The 20,272-nt window shown below is 36.3% G+C and overlaps 1 protein-coding gene across 1 annotated transcript; it reads left to right on the top strand.

Moving 5' to 3' along the window:
- Positions 1–5,983: 5,983 nt before the first annotated feature.
- Positions 5,984–7,887, top strand: TIGD4 (tigger transposable element derived 4). The gene has a single exon (XM_025386603.1). It carries the CDS (start codon positions 6,248–6,250, stop codon positions 7,784–7,786), a length of 1,539 nt encoding a protein of 512 aa, XP_025242388.1. The 5' UTR covers positions 5,984–6,247; the 3' UTR covers positions 7,787–7,887.
- Positions 7,888–20,272: the final 12,385 nt, after the last annotated feature.

Here is a 20,272-nt window from a genome sequence, read left to right as displayed (position 1 = left end):
TACCAAGATCTGGCCTCAATCTTGCAAATGAGCACTCTCTTTTATATGCCTGAAGGAAAAGTGCTAATTTAACCAACTAATACAGATAAGTATAAATGCCAATATAGACATAGATGTGAAACTTCAGTTGCAAAGAAATGTTTAATATGCTTCAAACTGCTTATTTCCCTCTTCCATGCTTTATTCTCTAGTCTTATCAGCAGAAATGTTTTCCTATTTTTCCTTACTTGTGATGTCCCTATCCATCCTTTACAGTTGAGTTCAGATGCTACTTCTATCATGAACCCATTATTTATCCTCCCTTTGAGAATTCATTTTTCCCTCTCTTTGGATCTTGCAAGCCTTTGATTTGAGCCCCCATTTCAGTCAGCTTTGTACGACTGTTTTGCATGTTTTCCCATGATAAATAAGATGCTTTTTGGGAAACTGAACTTTGGACTTATTTGATTCTCTTATAGCACCAGGAAATTGACTAACTCTAGTCGAGTTATGGAAATATGTTGTCTGCTGCATACCAGGCAAGTTCCAGAATACCAGCAACTCCTGCTACTTAGGGTAATGGCACAAGCAGGATTAAGTGGATATAGTTGCTATCTATTTGTAGAAGACAGTGAGTGAGTGCTTTCTTAAGTTTGGAAAGTAGTTGATTCTCTGCAGAGGGGTATAAACTACTGATAAAAGGAGAGTGACGCATTACCCGTAGAGATTCTGAATGGGAAGAATGCCAGCTTTATGTTTTCTGATACTGATTTTTTTTAATAACTTGGTGCAAAAATAGAACATTATTCTAAGATGACTGTTGTAGAGGGAAAAAAAAGGTAGAACATTAGAGTTGTAAAAATGTGTTTAACTATAAAGAGGAAAAAGCTGAACTTATTTATAATTCATTTACCTAGAGAGAACATTCAACATTTTGGTCAATGTATTTTTTTTCTTTATATCTATGTAGATATATATTTCTTCATTTATTTAACAAATTGTTATTGACAACCTATGGTTTACTGGAAGTGAGCTGTGTAGGAATAACCATGAGCCTCTGCTCTGATGTAATTTTTAGTGTATGTTGTATTTGTTGACATATAATTTTATATTTTGCTTTTTTTCACTTAACATATCATGGAATTTTTTTCATATCATTAAATATTCTTTGTGTGGCACAAAAGTATTTCAGCATGTAGATATTTCTTAATTTATTGAATGAATCCTTTTTGTTGCATATTTTCAATTTTGTCTGTAATTATGTAGCAATGCAGGGAATAGTCCTGTATAGTAGGTAGAATTCTAAGATGAACTCCAATGACCCTTACCTTGTATAATTCCCTCTCCCTGTGAACATGATGGGATACTACTTCCATGAATATGTTATGTTACTTACTAGGGAATTTTGGAGATGTAATTAAGGTTGCTAATCATTGATCCTGAATTAATCAAAAGGGCGGTAGTCTAGGTAGACCTAACCTAATCAAGTGAGCCCTATAAGAACAGAGAGTTTTCTCCTGCTTGTGGCAATAGAGGAAGTCAGAGAGATTCAAAGTGTGAAAGAGATTCTACAGGAGGAATATTCTCCATTGCTGAAATGAAGAGGGCCACAGACAAGGACCTGAGGGAAGCCTCTAGAAGCTGAGAGTAGTCCCTGCCAACAGCCAACAAAAAAAAAAACTAGGGACCATAGTCCTACAACAGCAAGGAACTGAATTCTGCAAACAATCTGATTGCGCTTGGAAGCAAATTCTTCCCCAGAGCCTCCAGATAAGAGCCCAACTTCTAACCAACATCTTGATTTCTGCATTGTGAGACTCTAAACAGAGGACCCAGTTGAGCCCACCTGTACTTAAGATCTACAGAACTGTGAGATAATAAATGAGTGTTGTTTTAAGGCATTGAGTATATGGCAATTTGTTGCATTAGCAATAGAAAACTAATACATTTGTAAGAAATTATTTTTATATCTATAATTATTCTTTTGGGATAAAATCCTTGATATAGGCCGGGCACAGTGGCTCACGCCTGTAATCTCAGCACTTTGGGAAGCGGAGGTGAATGGATCACAAAGTGAGAAGATCAAGACCATCCTGGCTAACACAGTGAATCCCCGTCTCTACTGAAAATACAAAAAATTAGCCGGGCGTGGTGGCACATGCCTGTAGTCGCAGCTACTCGGGAGGTTGAGGCAAGAGAATCGCTTGAACCCAGGAGGCAGAGGTTGCAGTTAGCCAAGATTGCACCACTGCACTCCAGCTGAGATTGCACCACTGGGTGACAAAACGAGACTCTGTCTTAAAAAAAAAAAAAAAAATCCTTGATATAGACTTGCTAGATAAAACGTTATACACAGTTTTTAAGGTTTGTATATCAGGTATATCATATTGCAAATTTGCCCTCCATAAGCATGTTGTAACAATTTATGTGCCTCCTAACAACCTGTTACCTCACCCTAGCAAACACTAAATACTGACATTTTGATAGGCAAAAACAAAAATGTATCTCTTTTTTTAAAAGAAGATTTATGTTTTTCTTATTAATAGTAGGATTGACTGTTGTATTTTCTTTATTTGAAATTAATTTGGTGAGTCTTTTTTGATGAATTGATTATTATTATTTTCTGATTAGCTTAACCGTTGACATAGAGAAAATATTCCCTAACATGTAGAATAGTGTTTCTCTGCTGTAATGTTTTCAAGAGGGAAAATGATTAATGAGCTTGAGAGGATGCCTGTTCTGAGAAATATTAGCTGCTGCCATTACTCCTTGCAAAAGAATATCCCAGATGTTATACTGTTGGAGTTTGGAGAATGTCAGCTTCATTGATCAGGTAGTATTGATGCCTTATTCTTTTCTAGGGAAAAAGTCTAATTTGTCTGTTTGGCATTAGAAATGTGATTGCTTTTAGGAATAAAGATATATTGTATCTTATCATGGAAAATTGTAGCTTTGACTAATGTTAACTCAGGGGAAAAACCTAATCTTTCTAAATAAAGTTATCACATTTTCAATTTTCTCAAGATAATGAGTAATCTCTGATAGTATATATTATATCACTTTAACCAGGATGGGAAAAGAAGAAATTCAAGTTACTTTTTCTACAATTGTTGTTATTTGACATGGTAGATTTTATTTCTGATAAATGAGATAAGGCAGGAGGGAGACAGGAAGGAAGGGAGGGAGAAAGAGAGGGAGGGATGGGGGAGGGAGGAAGGAAAGGAAGGAAGAGAAGGAAGGGAAGGGCAGAAGGGAGGGAGGAAGGAAGGAGGGGAGGGGAGGGGTTGGGAGATTCTCTTAGTAAATTTGGTTGGTTTTGTCTTTTTTGAAAAATTGGTTCTTGCTACATCAATTTCTGAAGGTTGGTATCTTCCTAATAAGAGCAAGAATTTTATTTTTATTTTGAAATAATTGTATATTTACAGGAAATTGAATAAAAATGTAAGAAGAGATCCCATATACAAGCAAGATTTTTAATGTTAGTTTTATGGTCAAATCTTATTACTTAGGTCAACCCTCCCTAACAGATAGAGTTGCTATTTGTGTTCACAGAATTCATAATGGCCTATTCTTTCATGGAGGCCTAATGTTGCTTTTTATTGTTTTAAGACATTGGAAATGCTGGCTTAGGTTGGTGCTGGGAGCATAGAATCTGTAACTATGGTCACAGGAGGCCCCACCAGTGTGACTGTAATATAGTGAAAAGAATGCTGACTTGACATTTAAAAGCCTGGACTCTAAACTGCTCTTAACCACATGGTAACTGTGGGACCAGTGAAATCCAGTTTTACCTTCCTCCTTGGTTATTTGGAATATAGGTAGTAAAACCATTTAAAAACTAAAACCCAGGGCTATCATTATTTTTAAGACTTTTTTTGAAATGACACTTTTTTTTAAAAAAAGAATTCCTTTACTGGTTGTAATTCCTATGATAAAAATTCCTCCTTTGAGTTGGACAACAAGGGCAGAAGAATTTTGGCAAAAAGTTTTGTCAAAAGATTTTGTGCAAAAGGTGCGCATCACCTGGGAAACCTGGAAGCCCAGCAAGAAGAATGGAGTGCCCACACACATACAGAAGTAACACCGCTCATCAAATTAGCTTGTTATTATCTTGGCTGCTCCATAGATTCTGATAAGGGAGGTGCTGACTTGGGAAAGTAGAGATGAGCCCATCTGGGGCCATGTGACTGTTCTCATGGCTTAAGAAAAGCCCTGCTTTAGGCCGGGCACAGTGGCTCATGCCTGTAATAGTATAATAGTAGCACTTTGGGAGGCTGAGGCAGCCAAGGCGGGCAGTTCACAAGGTCAAGAGATTCAGACCATCCTGGCCAACATTTTGAAATCCCGTCTCTACTAAAAATACAAAAATTATCTGGACGTGGTGGTGTGCGCCTGTAGTCCCAGCTACTCAGGAGGCTGAGGCAGAAGAATCGCTTGAACCCAGGAGGCAGAGGTTGCAATGAGCCAAGATCGCACCACTGTATTCCAGCCTGGCGACAGAGTGAGACTCCGTCTCAAAAAAAAAAAGAAAAAAAAGAAAAAAAGAAAAGCCCTACTTTGAGTATAGATTTAAGGTGGGATTCTTGCTTCTGTTTGCAAGTAGGATTTTATAAAGTTTTCCAAATTGTAGATTCACACAGCCAAAAGACATGAGAAAGATAATGATGATGAGATCATCACCATCCATTTGTTGAGCACTTTCTTAAAGTGCTAAATACTGTGCTAAGTGCTTTACATTCTTTCACTGAATCCTTTTGAATGCACAATAATGAGGTAGGTGCTGTAGTTACTCCCATTTTACAGATAAGGAAGCTGAAGCTTCAAATGGTTAAGTAAATGACCTGGGATCACATGAGTACTAAATAGCGGAGTCACTTCTCAATTCAGAACTGCCTGGCACTTTCTTTTTTACAGATAGAAAGTAGAGGACCTGAGATATTAAGACTCGTGGTCACTATCCTTCCTATTCTTAGTCTACATCTTTTTCTGCATGATACTCTCCTAAATGTTTGTTACTATGCCTTTTGTCCAGTATTTCTGGCCTCTGTACATTCAGCTAATGTGTCAAATTAATACAAAAGTTACTGAGTTCTTAGCCCACTAACAGGATAAGGGTTAAAAAAAAAAAAGAGAGAGAGAAGAGAAAAAATTTAAAGAATAAAAATAAAAAGGTACTGGGTTTTTAAGCTTTTAGGTCAAATGGGATTTAGATTTTTTAAAAATAGAATTGTACTTGATTTTTTAGTGAAGCATTTTCTGTTAGACTCCTATAAAAGAGACACTGTCTCCCATGTGCTATTAAAAGTTGAACCTTGTGACTACTGTCTGACTATGTTTTCTTTTGGAGAAGTTAGAGGGTGCAGTCTGTGACCTCATGTGAAAAATAGCCACCAAGCATCTATCCAGCATCATTTTTAGTTCTTTAATTTTGGTAAGCTCACATTTTCAAACTAAATTAAATTTATCTGATTTATTTCAGAACTATATATTATAAAGCATTCAAAGGCAAGTGAGAATTCAAATCTGTAGAACAGAGCTAGAGAGCTTTTACAGAGAGGCCTTTTGAGAGGTAAGCATTTCTCTTGGAAACTTTATTGTATTTTCAGAAACATGTTTCTATTATTTTCATTATTAAGAGCAAAACAATTGGGTATAAGCATTATTTTTAATATTCAATTGACATATTGCTAAAATTGCTTTTTTCTTTTTTACATTTTCAAAAAACAGAAGAAGATATACTGGCAACTTCTAGAAGGATTCTACCATTTTCTTCTTTACCATGAACAAACTTGAAAATTAATGGGTAATAGTTGCATGGAAACTTTTGAACGTTTTTTCTTCTTGTCTCTGAGGCCTTCTATGGAGAATTAATAAGAGGTTCAATGTGTGCTTGGATAAAATGGATCATCTTAAAGGATTGAAGTTCCAAAAATACATCAGCAGGACTGGACAGGTTTGATATAATGAGATTTCTATTTTAGCTTGACTTCTACAACTCTGAATAAGCTATAAACTGAGCTATACAAGGTTCTAGGAAGGAAGTTTGTCTTCTAAAACATTCTAGTTGCATATAACATTTTTCTTCTTCAGATCTTTGAAAAAGCATATTTTGTCATCAAGTTCCTAGGAAATAAGACTATCAGACACTTACCAACTTTTAGTATATGAAGTAGGATAGAAAGCAGCAATCTATATCATACTGGAAAACAATTAAAGAAACAGTCACCAGGAAGTAAGAAGAGTAATCTCTACATAAGCACTGGCTGAGATGGCAGAAGCTTCTGCAGATGCCTCAACTCTGCCCGTAACAGTGAAGAAAAAGAAAAGCCTATCCATTGAGGAAAAGATCGACATCATAAATGCAGTGGAAAGTGGCAAGAAAAAAGCAGAGATTGCTGCTGAATATGGAATAAAGAAAAATTCATTGTCTTCTATTATGAAGAATAAAGACAAAGTTCTAGAAGCCTTTGAATCTCTAAGATTTGATCCAAAGAGAAAAAGACTGAGAACTGCTTTTTATACAGATCTGGAAGAGGCATTAATGAGATGGTATCGAATTGCTCAGTGTCTAAATGTACCAGTTAATGGTCCGATGTTACGTCTAAAAGCAAATGATTTTGCCCAGAAACTGGGCCATAATGATTTTAAGTGCAGTAATGGTTGGCTGGATCGTTTTAAATCCAGGTATGGTTTAGTATTCAGAGCTCAACCTGTAGAAGCTACAGGTGTATCAGTAGACCCTTCGACTGTCTGGTACCAAAATGTACTTCCTTATTATTTAAATGATTATCATCCTAAAAATGTTTTTAATATAAAAGAGACTGGGCTGCTTTATCGAATGTTACCTACCAATACATTTGCATTTAAAGGTGAAACATGTTCAGTTGGAAAGTTATGCAAAGACAGAATAACTCTGGTGGTTGGCACAAACATGGATGGCTCAGAGAAACTTCCCTTGCTTGTAATTGGAAAAAAGAGAAATCCACATTGTTTCAAAGGTTTAAAATCATTACCTGTGTGTTATGAAGCTAACAGAATGGCATGGATGACCTCAGATGTATTTGAACAATGGATGCGAAAGCTTGATGAGAAATTTCAAGCCCAGCAACGAAGAGTGGTGATTTTTGTTGAGTCTTTTCCAGCACATCCAGAAGTAAAGAACCTGAAGTCCATTGAGTTAGCATTCTTTCCATCATGTTTATCTTCCAAATGTATAGCTATGAAACAAGGCATTATTAAAAGCCTTAAAATCAAATATCGACACTGTCTTATCAAGAAATTTTTAAGCTCTGTTGAAGGTAGCAAAGAATTTACATTTTCACTGCTAGATGCAGTTGATACATTGCATCTTTGCTGGAGGGCTGTAACCCCAGAGACTATTGTTAAAAGCTATGAAGAGGCAGGATTCAAATCTCAAAAAGGAGAAAGTGACGTGACAAGTGCAGAGACGGATACTGGTCTGGATTTGGTTGCTGATGCTGTGGGGGCAGGAGTAGAATTTCCTGAAGGTTTATCTATAGAAGAGTATGCTGCCCTGGATGACGATTTGGAGACGTGTGAAGCAGCACCAAATGGTGATTCCGTATGTACCAAAGAAAGTAAATCAGATGAAACTGGATTTTACACTTCTGATGAAGAGGATGATGATGGATCTCCAGGAACTGAACTCCCTTTACCATCAAAATCTGAGGCAATAACTGCTTTAGATACTCTGAAAAAATTTCTTAGAAGTCAAGATATGAATGACGGACTTCAGAATTCTTTAGCAGACCTTGAAAATTTTATTAACTCTTTATCAACTAAGTAACTATGTATTGTGTATCTGAAGAGTAATAGCTTTTCCTGATACATTTTATTATATACGGTTTGTAAAGGAGTTACACCACATCGCCTAAACATAAAAAATGAAAAACTAGTAATCCTTGGTTTAATTGCAAAAACCTTTGGTTTGAGTAGCAAAACTCCCTAGTAAATAATGATTGAATAAAAAATACAGATTTCTATTTAACAAGGTTTTAGGGAGTAAAAAATGTATGTCAAAGGGCTATATTAGACAGATATGGTCAATATGTCAAACATAAAAGGAACTCTTCTGCTATATTTACACATTGAATTGGTGATTTCTATTTTGTTTTTTAAATTTCAGGTTATGTTCTGGAATATTTTAATTTACCTAATCTAAGAAAAAAAAATCTAGCAATAGTTTACTTTTTTATAAAGATATATATATGCCATGTGTATTCTAACTAGACTTTTAAATATTAAATATAAAGTAATTTTAAATTATTTTTCACATAACTAGCTGACCTTTCTAATAAGAAATTGTGGAAAACTGCTGAAAATAAAATCTGACCTTAACTATATACCAAAATGATTAAAAATATGAGTCTTACTACTTTCAAGTTATTTGTATATCAGGGCAAATGAAAAGCTGTGACCCTATCAGGTTTGTCATCTATAACCAGAAGCTATGGATTCTTCCTAAATATTTATATGTATATTTATGTTTAATATAAAAATAGATTATTAAAACATTTATTAAACTCTTATGATATTTATAGTTTAATAGCTATGCCTAGATATTTTTCTAATTTTAACAGCTCAAGCTTTTATTCTATAATATTTAATTATTTTTTGGATTTTACTGAATTTTATTTTCAGGTAAAACTAAATGTCTTTTTAGCATATTTTGATGCATGTAATCCTTTTTTCCCCCAAATTTGATGGGTAACACTTTGGATTAAAATTCTGTTTGAGGAAGTTTTATCTATAGAATATTTTAAAATATTGTATGAAATTAATTGATTTCCATCTATAAAGTAGTCTTTGGATAGTAGAAAATTGTAACAATAATTTGTGAGACTTTTCCATTGTTAAATTTTAAGTAGTTTGCTTATTTAACTTATTACACTCGATTTAGTGTCCCCTTTGAAAAATATTTTATAAAAATGTAAAACATACAGATTATTTTTACTATGAATTATTAGTCTGCCAACAGATGACACATTTGGAAGGAAATATCTATAGAAAGCATTTTTATTTTTCAACTGTTGATTTATTCTGCTTTTGAGAGTTGGTAATAGTAAGCCTTAAAATGTTTAAAATTAAAGTTTCTTTTAGAGTGAAATAAGGATTACTTAAAAGCATTTTATTAATGATTTGATTTAAAGTTGTAATTTGGTACAATCATGGGTCTAATGGAGCTCTTAAGAGTTCCACCTTTAACTGTAGTACTTGGCATATATTGGCTCCTCAATATTTTTTTTCTTTTTTTGTGATCTGTTTTATGTAATCATTCCAGATATTCAATGATAAAAGAACCGTTATCTCCATTTTTATAGATGAGGAAATTAAAACCTAGAAAGATGAAATGATTTGGTTAAAAATATCTCAGAGCCAAAACTCAAATGCAGCTCTTCCCTGTCACCTAGTCCTGTATTCCTCTATGTACCATGATGCTTCTTATCTATACTCTATGAAGGAAAATTGTATTATTTTCTTCCCTTGAGTTTAGGGGACTGAGGGCGAAGAAAATATGCTGGATCCATGCTAGTAGCACTATTCATAAGATCTCTTCTGAGAACACTATTACTAGTGAAATACTGGGACGCCATCAGCTTTGGTAACTCTGTACCAGTCAATCACAGAGTTCCAGTGTAGTTCTTTAAAAATATTTAAAATAAGTTCAGTATTTCCAAAGTACTGAAAGCACCCTCTTTTTTTTCTCCTATATGACATGATCCATTCCATAAATGGATCATCATCCATTCCATGATCCACAAATATTTCTGAGGCATAATGTATCTAAAGATAATATAAGACAAGGCTGGGCATGGTGGTTCACATCTGTAATTCCAGCACTTTGGGAGGCCAAGGCAAGAGAATCACTTGAGCCCAAGAGTTCGAGACCAGCCTGGGCAACATAGAGAGACCCCATGTCTACAGAAAATAAGAAAATTAGCCGGATGCAGTGGCGCATGCCTATTGTCCCAGCTACTTGGGAGACTGAGGTGGGAGGATTGCTTGAGCCCAGGAAGTTGAGGCTGCAGTGAGCAGTGATTGTGCTACTGCATTCCAGCCTTGGTGACTGAGTGAGACCCTGTCTCAAAAAAAGTAAAATTAATTTAAAAAAATAAAACAAAGCTATTATAACTAAGAATTTAAAATGCCCACAGATTTAAATTCAAAGATAAATTGTTACTGCGTACTCTTTTGTAGTTTAGAAGACATATAAGCAATTTTTTGATCAAAAATTTTAGAAATTTTCCTCAGATAATGACAATCACTGCTGCATATCTTGCTCCTGATTTATCTTCTACATACACAATCATTACAGAGTTAGAACTAAATATTGCTTGTCTTTTCAAAACACAACTTGATTTAGTTTGCCTGTTTTTCAATTTAATGTGGCATTATTTTCATTATTCTTGCCTTGCAAATCCCTACTGTTTCAACAATGTTTTTGCTTCCTTCTACTTCATCAAGAGCAAGTCTTATGTTGAATTGGGGACATCATTTCACTACCAATAGCCACTTAACTACTAGTGAAAGGTTTGGTTCAGGATAAATAGGACAATGAGTAAATTAAGGCCTATGAGTTTCATGTTGCCTACCTAGCTTCTCATTTGGACCTGAGATCAAATCTCAAACCTTCCTTTCACTGTATACAAAGCAGATTAACTGGAACGGGGAAAAGAAGAAAGGTTGAAGGAGAGCTTTCCAAGCAAATACCTCACCTGTTAAGAGGCACTCTTTTCAATTTCTGGTCCAGTAGGGGCTCCAGTTTGGTAGGGACTGGCAGAGAGAGGTTTGCACCTTAGGAGAGGCAGTACCACACATCTGGCTGTGGGTTCAGAGTCCAGTGGTAGGCTAGATCCTTAGGGCACCAGAAGCTACCTGAGCTAAGTAAGTACAGTATGGCTTAAGGCTATCAGGAAGCTAAGAGAAAATCCTACCACCACAGCAAAGAAAGAGGGTGGGGACCATAGTGTGCATACAATAAATTCTCAGAAAAAGTTGCATTCAGTGGAATAAATCAAATCAAACTCTAGTTATGTGCTACCTTGTGATAGACATATATTTCTCTGAATCTGAGTTTATTCATAGAATGAGACTGAAAGAAAATTTTGCATATAAAAATATAAATGTATTTAATAAAGTGTTCCACAGCTATAAGGAATGACTACATTGTACTTCCATGTTACCACTTCCAAATATGCCCAAATGTTAACATGTGGTCAGTAAACATCAGTAACAGTTTTCTCATTGGCATTCTTCTATGCAATAAAATAGGGAAACCAACATTTCTAGAAATATGGAGCCCAGAAACTATTTTCAGGCCAAGGCAGGAGGATTCCTTGATACTTAGGAGTCCAAGACCAGCTTGGCCAACAGAGAAAGACTCCATCTCTACACAAAATTTAAAAATAAAAATTAGCTGGGCATGGTGGCAGAAGCTGGTAGTCCCAGCTACTTAAGAGGCTACTGTGGGAGAATCGCTTGAGACCAGGAGCTCAAGGCTGCAGTGAGCTAAAATCATGCCACTGTACTCCAGCCTGGGTGATAGACACCTTGTCTCAAAAAATAAATAAATAAAAATAAAGAGGTTTTCATTTTGAATGAGGGAAAACGGTGACTTAGAATCCTTTATCCTGAATCAATCCTTATGCAAAGCAATACAATAAAATGCACTTTACAAACAAAGTAGCTCTTTCTATTGCCATATTTGCTGTTTCAGTTGTCCTATTTCCTTGGGTTATAATTAACTTGTGAGCCTGGAGTAACCCAGAGTCTGGGGACACACTAAGTAACAAATATATTACTGTATTTGTCTGCTTGGGCTGCCATATTGCAGTATCATAGGTGGCTTAAACAACAGAAATGCATTTCTCACAGTTCTGGAGGCTAGAAGTCCAAGATCTGGGCATTGACATGGTTGATTTCTGATGAAGGCTCTCTTCTTGTGTTGCAGACTGCCACGTTCTTACCCTGTGCTCACATGACCTCTTCTTTGTGTGAGCATGGAGAAAGAGCAAACTCTCTGGTGTCTCTTATAAAGGCACTAACTCCCAACATGAAGATCCCAACTAACACTAATTACCTCACCCTCATCTCCAAGTATCACATTGTGGGTGGGGGCTTGAACATATGAATTTTGCCGTGGGCGGTGGGGGCGGACACAAACATTCAGTTCCTCACAACTACCTAGTACAAATGAAGGTATTCACATGTTAATTTAGTTTTCCATTTGCTAAAAATTAAAAGGGCATGCTTATTTCAGAACTTGTTAATCAGCTGTAGCTATTAAAAAGGACTTTAAAGTTTATGAAACATACATAAATTTTATGAAGAAATGAGGACATTTTATGTTCTTGAATAAATGAGAAGACTCAATATGGAATATGCTAGTTTTCCTCAAGCTAATTCCAATCAAAATCCCAAGGCAGTTTTGTTGGAAACTTTGCAAAAGCATTCTGATTTTCATTTGGGAGAGTAAATATGTATCAATACCTAAGAACATTTTGAAAAATCAAAATAACAGAGTATTTGCCCTACCAGAAGTCAAAACAATATGGCGTGGGCAAGAGAAATAATATTAATAGATCAGGCTGTGTGCAGTGGCTCATGCCTGTAATCCCAGGACTTGGGGAGGCTGAGGCAGGTGGATCACTTGAGGTCAGGAGTTCGAGACCACCCTGGCCAAATGGGGCTCTACTACAAATACAAAAATTACAAAATACAAAATTTAAAAGTACAAAAATTAGCCGGGTGTAGTGGTGCGTGCCTGTAATACCAGCTACTTAGTGTCTGAGGCATGAGATTCACTTGAATCCAGGAGGCAGAGGTTGCAGTGAGCTGAGATCACACTAATTCTTTCTAGCCTGGGTGACACAGTGAAACTTGGTCTCAAAAAAAGAAAAAAGAAAAGAAATAATAGATCAATCAAAGGATTAATATATAATACCTAGAAGAAGACCAATAATTTAGTATGTGATAAAAATTGAGTTTTTAATCAGTAGTGAAAAGATGAATTATTCAGTAACTGGTATTTAACTGGTACTGGGGCAACTGGCGAACTCTATAGGAGTTTTTTAAAGTCGTATACCAAAATTAATCCTAAAAGGATTCAACTCTGAAAAGGAAGAAAGGAAGGAAGGAAAGAAAGTAACAGGCTTGCACATACTAAGAAAAAATACAGGTAAATGCAAATATTGTAATAAGGAATTGTAATAGGAAATTAAGTATTATAATAGGGAAGATCTTTATAAAATTGTGACTCAAGAAAAAGAGTATAAAAATACTAATGGTTCATGAAAGGAAAATATTTTCAACATTGCTGGAAATCAAAGAAATGTAAGCAAAACAATGGGGTATATATCTCTCTCTGTGTTTGTGTTTTGGCCTATCACATTAGACAAAAATGATAATCCCAAATGTAGATAAAAGCATAGGGAAATGGATGCACTGTTGTTAGAAGGATACCTTGGTTACAAATTGGTACACTCTTCTGTTATAATTATAGCTGACATGCATTAAATGTTTACTAATTGCCAGACATTTCAAGTGTTTTGCATTTAATCCCTAGAATAACCTCATTTAATCCCTAGAATAATTCAAAATCTTATCCCCATTTTGCTGATGAGAAAATTTAAGTATAGCTACAGCTAATAAATGACAGAACAAGGATTCCAACCCAGAAAATTTGACTTAATATGTATACACTATATACATTTATTCTGACAAAACAAAAATGTTAAGGATATTTGTTGCAATGCATGCAGTTCCAAAGTCCCATATTCAAAACCCTGGGGCATATGTGTTTCACAATTCAGAACTTCTCATATTTAAAAAATATAATATTGCATATGCTCTATATTGTATAACACCCCCAGTGGGTACTGGAACAACACCCTACAATGAAATAATTCTGCAGTGAAACATATATTCACGTGAAGTCAGATAGGTGAAGATCATAAATAGCTTAATAACTTTGTAGGTTTTATTGCTAAATAAGTTCATGTCCATTCAGCGTTTATCACAAAATGCGTTACAAAAAAGTTTTCAGAGCTTTTTGTATTGCAGAACCACAGAAAAAAGATTGCAGTACTATAATCTCATAAAACAAAAATAAAAGATTGAAACTAAATGTTTCTAATAGAGAATTGACTCAATATACATGTTTATATATTGAATGAAATGTCTAGGCTCAAACTTTTTTTAACTTCTTTTATTATACTTGAGTGTATATGCTATGATGTTGGCCTAAACTGAAGAGTATATTTTCTAAATTTGACTTGCAAATTCTTCTTGTTGAACATTTTACCATCACCACAGGGCTAGACAATTCCTTGCCAAGTAAAATAGAAACTATAGCATGGTATTGAATTGGTGAAAAAGTAGACTTGCTGGTTTAACGTAATAAATTATATGTTCATCTTATTTTTAGCAGAGATTTTCAGTAGTAGAGATGGGGTATTTTTAGTAGAGATGGGGTTTCTCCATATTGGTCAGGCTGGTCTCGAACTCCCAACCTCAGGTGATCACCTGCCACGGCCTCCCAAACACCTTATTTTCTATATTACAAAATAGACTTATCATAGAGATAGGAGCCATTTTCATGTCACTGCCTGCTCAAATGAGGAACCATTCCCCCAAAAAGATCCAGAATTGCATCTCTCAATTCTTGGAGTGCTTTGAAGAAAGATATTCACCCCACACCATACAGTGACTAGTTTACTGTTTTGGTATGCCTTTTCTATGTATAACAAGTCCCGCACCTGCAGCCAAAGGTTATGCTATGGAACAGTTTAAATGTTACAATGTCTAAATAACATACGTGTGTGTGTGTGTGTATGTGTGTGTGTGTACTTATTTATTTATTTATTTATTTTGAGACGAAGTCTCACTCTGTTGCCCAGGCTGGAGTGCAGTGGTGTGATCGTGGCTCACTGCAACCTCCACCTCCTGGGTTCAAGCAATTCTCCTGCCTCAGCCTCCCAACTAGCTGAGACTACAGGTGCCCACCACACCCGCCTAATTTTTGTATTTTTGGTAGAGACGGGGTTTCACCATGTTGGCCAGGCTGGTCTTGAACTCCTGACCTCAGATGATCTGCCCACCTCGGCCTCCCAAAGTGCTGGGATTACAGGCGTAAGCCACTGCACCCAGCCCAAGACACTTAGTTATACTTAAGTGGAAAAATTAAATTTATTTTTCTGCTACCAGACAGAAATGGGGGCTTAAGAGCAAGTAAAGTTTAACCTGTTTGAAAAAGAATTTTTCTTCATTCCTGAATTGTAGTATGTGCAATTTAAATCTACCAAGAAGCTAATACTACGAAGCTAATTCTTCTCCTTCACCTCCTACATTTTTTTCCTATAAATAAGATAGCTACTACTTTCCCAGCCCTAACTACAGGCCAGTCCCTGCAAGGCCTGCCCTCTACCCCACCACACTTTTCCTTACTCTAGAGGCTTTTACTTCCTGAACTGATACAGCCTCTTTCTCCCGCTTTTACAACATCTACTTGTACTTAGGCTACAAGTACAAGCAGAATTAGGAATGTAATTAGGCCTTAAGTACAAGTGGAATTTCAACTTTCAGCCATTTTCTTCTAAATTTGATCATTGTCCTCCAGATTTCATTATTCTGTTAGAGAAATTATACTAAATCCTTTGGAAGTCCAGATTGGTCCTACCTAGTTTATTTAGTTACTGAGGGGGTTTTCACAAATAGAACTGATGCAATTCTAGTGACACTAAAAATTGTAGTGGGGGGAAAAAATGACTTTATTGAGCAAGGGCCTATCACGCTCCTGATGTTAGGCACTGAGGATTTAATGATGAACGTGATTAAAAAATCCCTGCCCTCATGGAACTGGCGGTATAGTGTGGGAAGCAGACACTACCCAATAATGACACTAGCAAATATAACATTGCAGTTGCTATAAATGCTCTCAAGGAGTGGTACCTACTTTTATAAAATTGTATAATTTGGGAATTTGACCTAGACTCAAGGTCAGGAAAAGATTCACTGAAGTATTAGGAGCTGAGACCTGAGATTTGAATGATAAATAAGAGTTAACTAGGCATGAGCAACTAGAGGAAGAAGAAGACCATTCTGGACAAAGGCTTTGCAGGAGAAAGAGGATGTGGAACATAGCCAAGTGTTGGTAAGAAAGTAGAATTTGAGGAAAGCGGAGTTGCCTCTCAACATTAAAAAAGATTCCCTCCAGGCATGGAAAGAAAGTGATTGGAGGGACTGAGAGCAGAAAGATCAATGGAGCCTCCCAATAATGAGGAAGATTAGAGCCAAGGTCACTGGGAGGGACGTTATTTGAAGGTCAAGGAGCTGTGGGAGCTGAGTTGGCTCTGCAGATGGCCCAGCCCCCACTGGAATGAGCAATGTCCATTGCCTGGACCTGTGGGCTTGCATTAATGCCTTTTCCTCCTCTCAGCATCCCCAGAGAGGACTTCCTTCGACAGCAGCCAGTACTTTTCCTGGTGACCACCTTGCAGAAATGATTCCAGTCTCAGCCTTAAACCTTGGCATATTTTGTCCACTTCTCTATGTGGGCCACCTCTCTGAACTCCCCAGAGAAGGGCAGTAGGGCCTGGAGACCTCATGAGATGGTGAGGGTGAGGAAGGGAAATCTTCCCATACCTACCCTTGAAACAGAACCTGAACGGAGCCCATTTGAGATCCCTGTAACTGCCCCACACCAAACATCCATAAAGTATAAGCTGGTAAGAATGAGCATATGTGGAACAAATACATGGGTCATGCTATGAAAGACATCTTTACAAAAACAATAAAGGGATTTTAATATTATTATTAATATTCCCGATTCCCTTTCTGCCACTGCTTTACCACAAATATGTATAAATATAGTATGTAATAATAAAGCACAGGCTGAACAGTAACCAGGGTTCTCCTAATTCTGTGTTGAGGTATAGTTTTTCATGGGGCAGCTTGAATTATGTTAGGTCAGTGATCTCAAATGGCCTCATTGGTAATTAACATCCTACTTGGAGAGTAATTGGAAAAGAAGTAAATAATCCACCTGAAAACTGTATTTTAAGGTTTGAGCCTCAGAAGGAAGATATGAAAACACTTGAGGAAGAAAAAAAATGACAAAAGGCAAAACAAATTTTTATTTATTTAGAGACTAACTAACTAATAATATCCCATTCTTTTTTATTCTCATTTAGTATAGTAACAAGATGTGTTCTGTAGGACAGGTTGGGGCTCAGGTGTCAAGAAGGAAGAGTAAAAAGTTTAATTTTAGGATACGTGAAGCACAAAAGATAAGTTTCTTTCTCAAATTTTTAATTTGGGATATTTTCTTTGGTACTTTATATTCCGCAGCTATCCTTAGCATAAAAGATTTTAAAAATATTTTTAGAACTGTTCACCATCCTTTCCAAATTCTGTTATCACTGGAGTGACCGATGTTCTCAGCTGGAGTGTCATTCACTGCATTATGATGAGCACATGAAACAGGGACAAGTGTCTTTAAAATGACTTTCACTGAAAGCTGGTGTTTCTTCTCACCCTGCTCCATTCCCACTCTGTTTAATAAATCAGAAGCCAGACTTCTTAAAAACTGACTTTATTCCACATAATTCCCCTGGTTACAGGATAGTTTTGATTTTTATTTTCTGCAGGAGTTTTTACCAGAAGCACAGACAACCTTTCTTCTTTTAATAATGTGTGTAATAGACACACTATGCTGAGCAGTTTGAAAACTTCTTGGAGTCTGGAAAAGGCATAGTTCCTAATTAACTGCCCAGAGAATGGCTTCACTATGTGGGAATCAGTTAAGTGCTTCTAGTGGGTTTTGTGGGACCAAAGGGAGATGATACTACATTTTTAATCAGGCAAACCAAAAAGCTAACACTCTTTAATGACTTGGCAGCCCCACTCCTATGAGGACTCCAGATGTTCAAAGCTCTCAAGAGCAACTCTAGAAATCCTTGTCAAGTTCCCTAGGTCCAAGGGATCATTATATAAGTTAAGCCTTTGAATGCTACCTGTGTTTTGTTTTTCTTTTTAACTTTGAGACCGATAAAGGTAGAGGGTTTTTGTTTACTTCAAAGTAAGTAAAAAATGCACTGAAACTTGAGACATACTTGGAATAAAGGTAATTTGGAAGTATCTTCATCTGTCCTATTAAACTCAGAGTAAGGCCAGGCGCAGTGGCTCACACCTGTAATCCCAGCACTTTGTGAGGCCGAGTTGGGCGGATCACCTGAGGCCAGGAGCTCGAGACCAGCCTGGCCAACATGGTGAGACCCTGTCTCTATTAAAAATGCAAAAATTAGCAGTCCAAGCTACAGGGTGAGGCAGTAGAATCACTTGAACCTGGGAGGCAGAGGTTGCAGTGAGCTGAGATCGTGCCACTGCACTCCAGCCTGGGCAATAAAGCAAGACTCTTTCCCAAAATAAACAAACAAACAAACACAGAGTAGTAAGTAGGAAGAACGCTGTGTTTTTAAAATCTCTTTTGATTACAAGCCCCTCTTTGGGAATACATATAAAGCTTTGGATTTTCTCCAGAAAAGGGACATGTGCAGTCATCTCTTGGTATCCGTGGGGAATGAGCCAGGAACCCCTTAGTTACCAAAATCTATGAGTGCTCGAGCCTTTTATATCAAATGGTGTAGTATTTCCATATAAGCTACACACATCCTTCTATGTATTTCAAATCATCTCAAGTTACTTCTATTACCTAGTACAATATAAATGCTATGTGAATAGTTGTTATTCTATATTGTCAAGGGAATAATGACAAGGAAAAAAGTCTGTATGTGTTCAGTAAAGATGCAACCATCCTTTTTTTTGTTTTTGCCCAGAATATTTTCGATCCAAGGTTGGTTAAATTCACAGATCTGGAACTCATGAATATGAAGGGCCAACTGTATATAAAATTTATTTAACATTTCAGAAGATTCACCATTAAGAAACCTTGCTTCATCTTTTCACCACTTATAAAGTCTTCATTATTAAAAGCTGAACAAAATCTTAAAAAAGAAATGAAAAAAAAAACAGTTGCTAAGGAGATTGAGCTAACATTCCACATCTGGCCTCTTTTTTAAACACTTCAATGTTATCACTAAATACTTAAATACATTGTAATAGAATTCTTTTTCTACACTTGTACTTGAATTAAGCAATTTAGCTTTTTTTGTACATTATTTTTAACCTTCTCCTTTGAATGTTATTTTTAATAGTTTGCTTGTGTATTTTTGCAAGGAATTAACTCTCCTTGCCAAATCCAATTAATAAATAGAACTATCTGTGGACTTGTGCTCTCTAGAAGCCGAACATAGAGTCTGGAATTAGTACCAGGCAGAATCTCCACAATGACTTGCTCATTGCAACACTCTCTGATATTATCATGTAGTGAAGTATCAGAAATACAACATTTAAAAACTGAACATTACAGATCCCAGGCTGACCTTCCAAGAATGACATGTTTACTGTTTTCAGAGCAAAGAAAATTACTCAATCATGTAATCATTATTAGTGAAGCTATTTCGGAACTGAGAAGAAGACTGTCACATAAACATAAAAATATTATTTTGAGGGCCTTCTCTGCCAATGCATTGTGTTAGGTAGTGAGCTGGGATACACAGGAGCTAAAGACTTGTTCTCTACCTTGGATTTTACCCTTTAATTTGGGAAGACAGAATAAATGCACTGAATGATAAAGCTAAGCTTCATATGAGTGAGACAAAAGAATTCCAAAAGTGCAGAGAAGAGCTTGGTATGAACTGCTGTAGTCGGGAAGGTTTCATGCAGAGGGTCTCAAGTCTGAACAGGTAAAGTGCAGGGAAATAAATCCAGGTAAGGAAAACTGGGCAAAGGACCTGAGGCAGAAATGAACAAGGCACTTGGGAAAAATTTGTAAAGGTCTTTTATTTGATCTTTCATGTCATATATAAAGAAGAAAGTGTACATTTACAATATTTCCAAATATAGATTGTAGAAGATGAGTCTATTAATTCACCTAGAGCTTATATGTGTTGTAGATACATCTGCAAAACTCCACCCTTGATTGCATGAAGTTCCAATGAGAAAATGCCATTTCATTCCAAGTGTGCGTGTAATCTTCATAAAGAAACTTTTTAAAATGATTAAAATAATAACCGCAATAGATATGAAAGGAAAAGTCAGGCCTGAGCTCATGCTCCTTTAAGATATCGGGGTTGGGGTTGGAGTTGGATAAAAGGATAAAGTAGGAAATACCAGTCTAAAAGAACACTGAGGTCAAGAAAGATAGTTGGGGAGC

Source organism: Theropithecus gelada, chromosome 5, assembly GCF_003255815.1.
Source record: "Theropithecus gelada isolate Dixy chromosome 5, Tgel_1.0, whole genome shotgun sequence".
NCBI lineage: Eukaryota > Metazoa > Chordata > Mammalia > Primates > Cercopithecidae > Theropithecus > Theropithecus gelada.
This window is presented reverse-complemented; position numbering and strand designations above follow the sequence as displayed.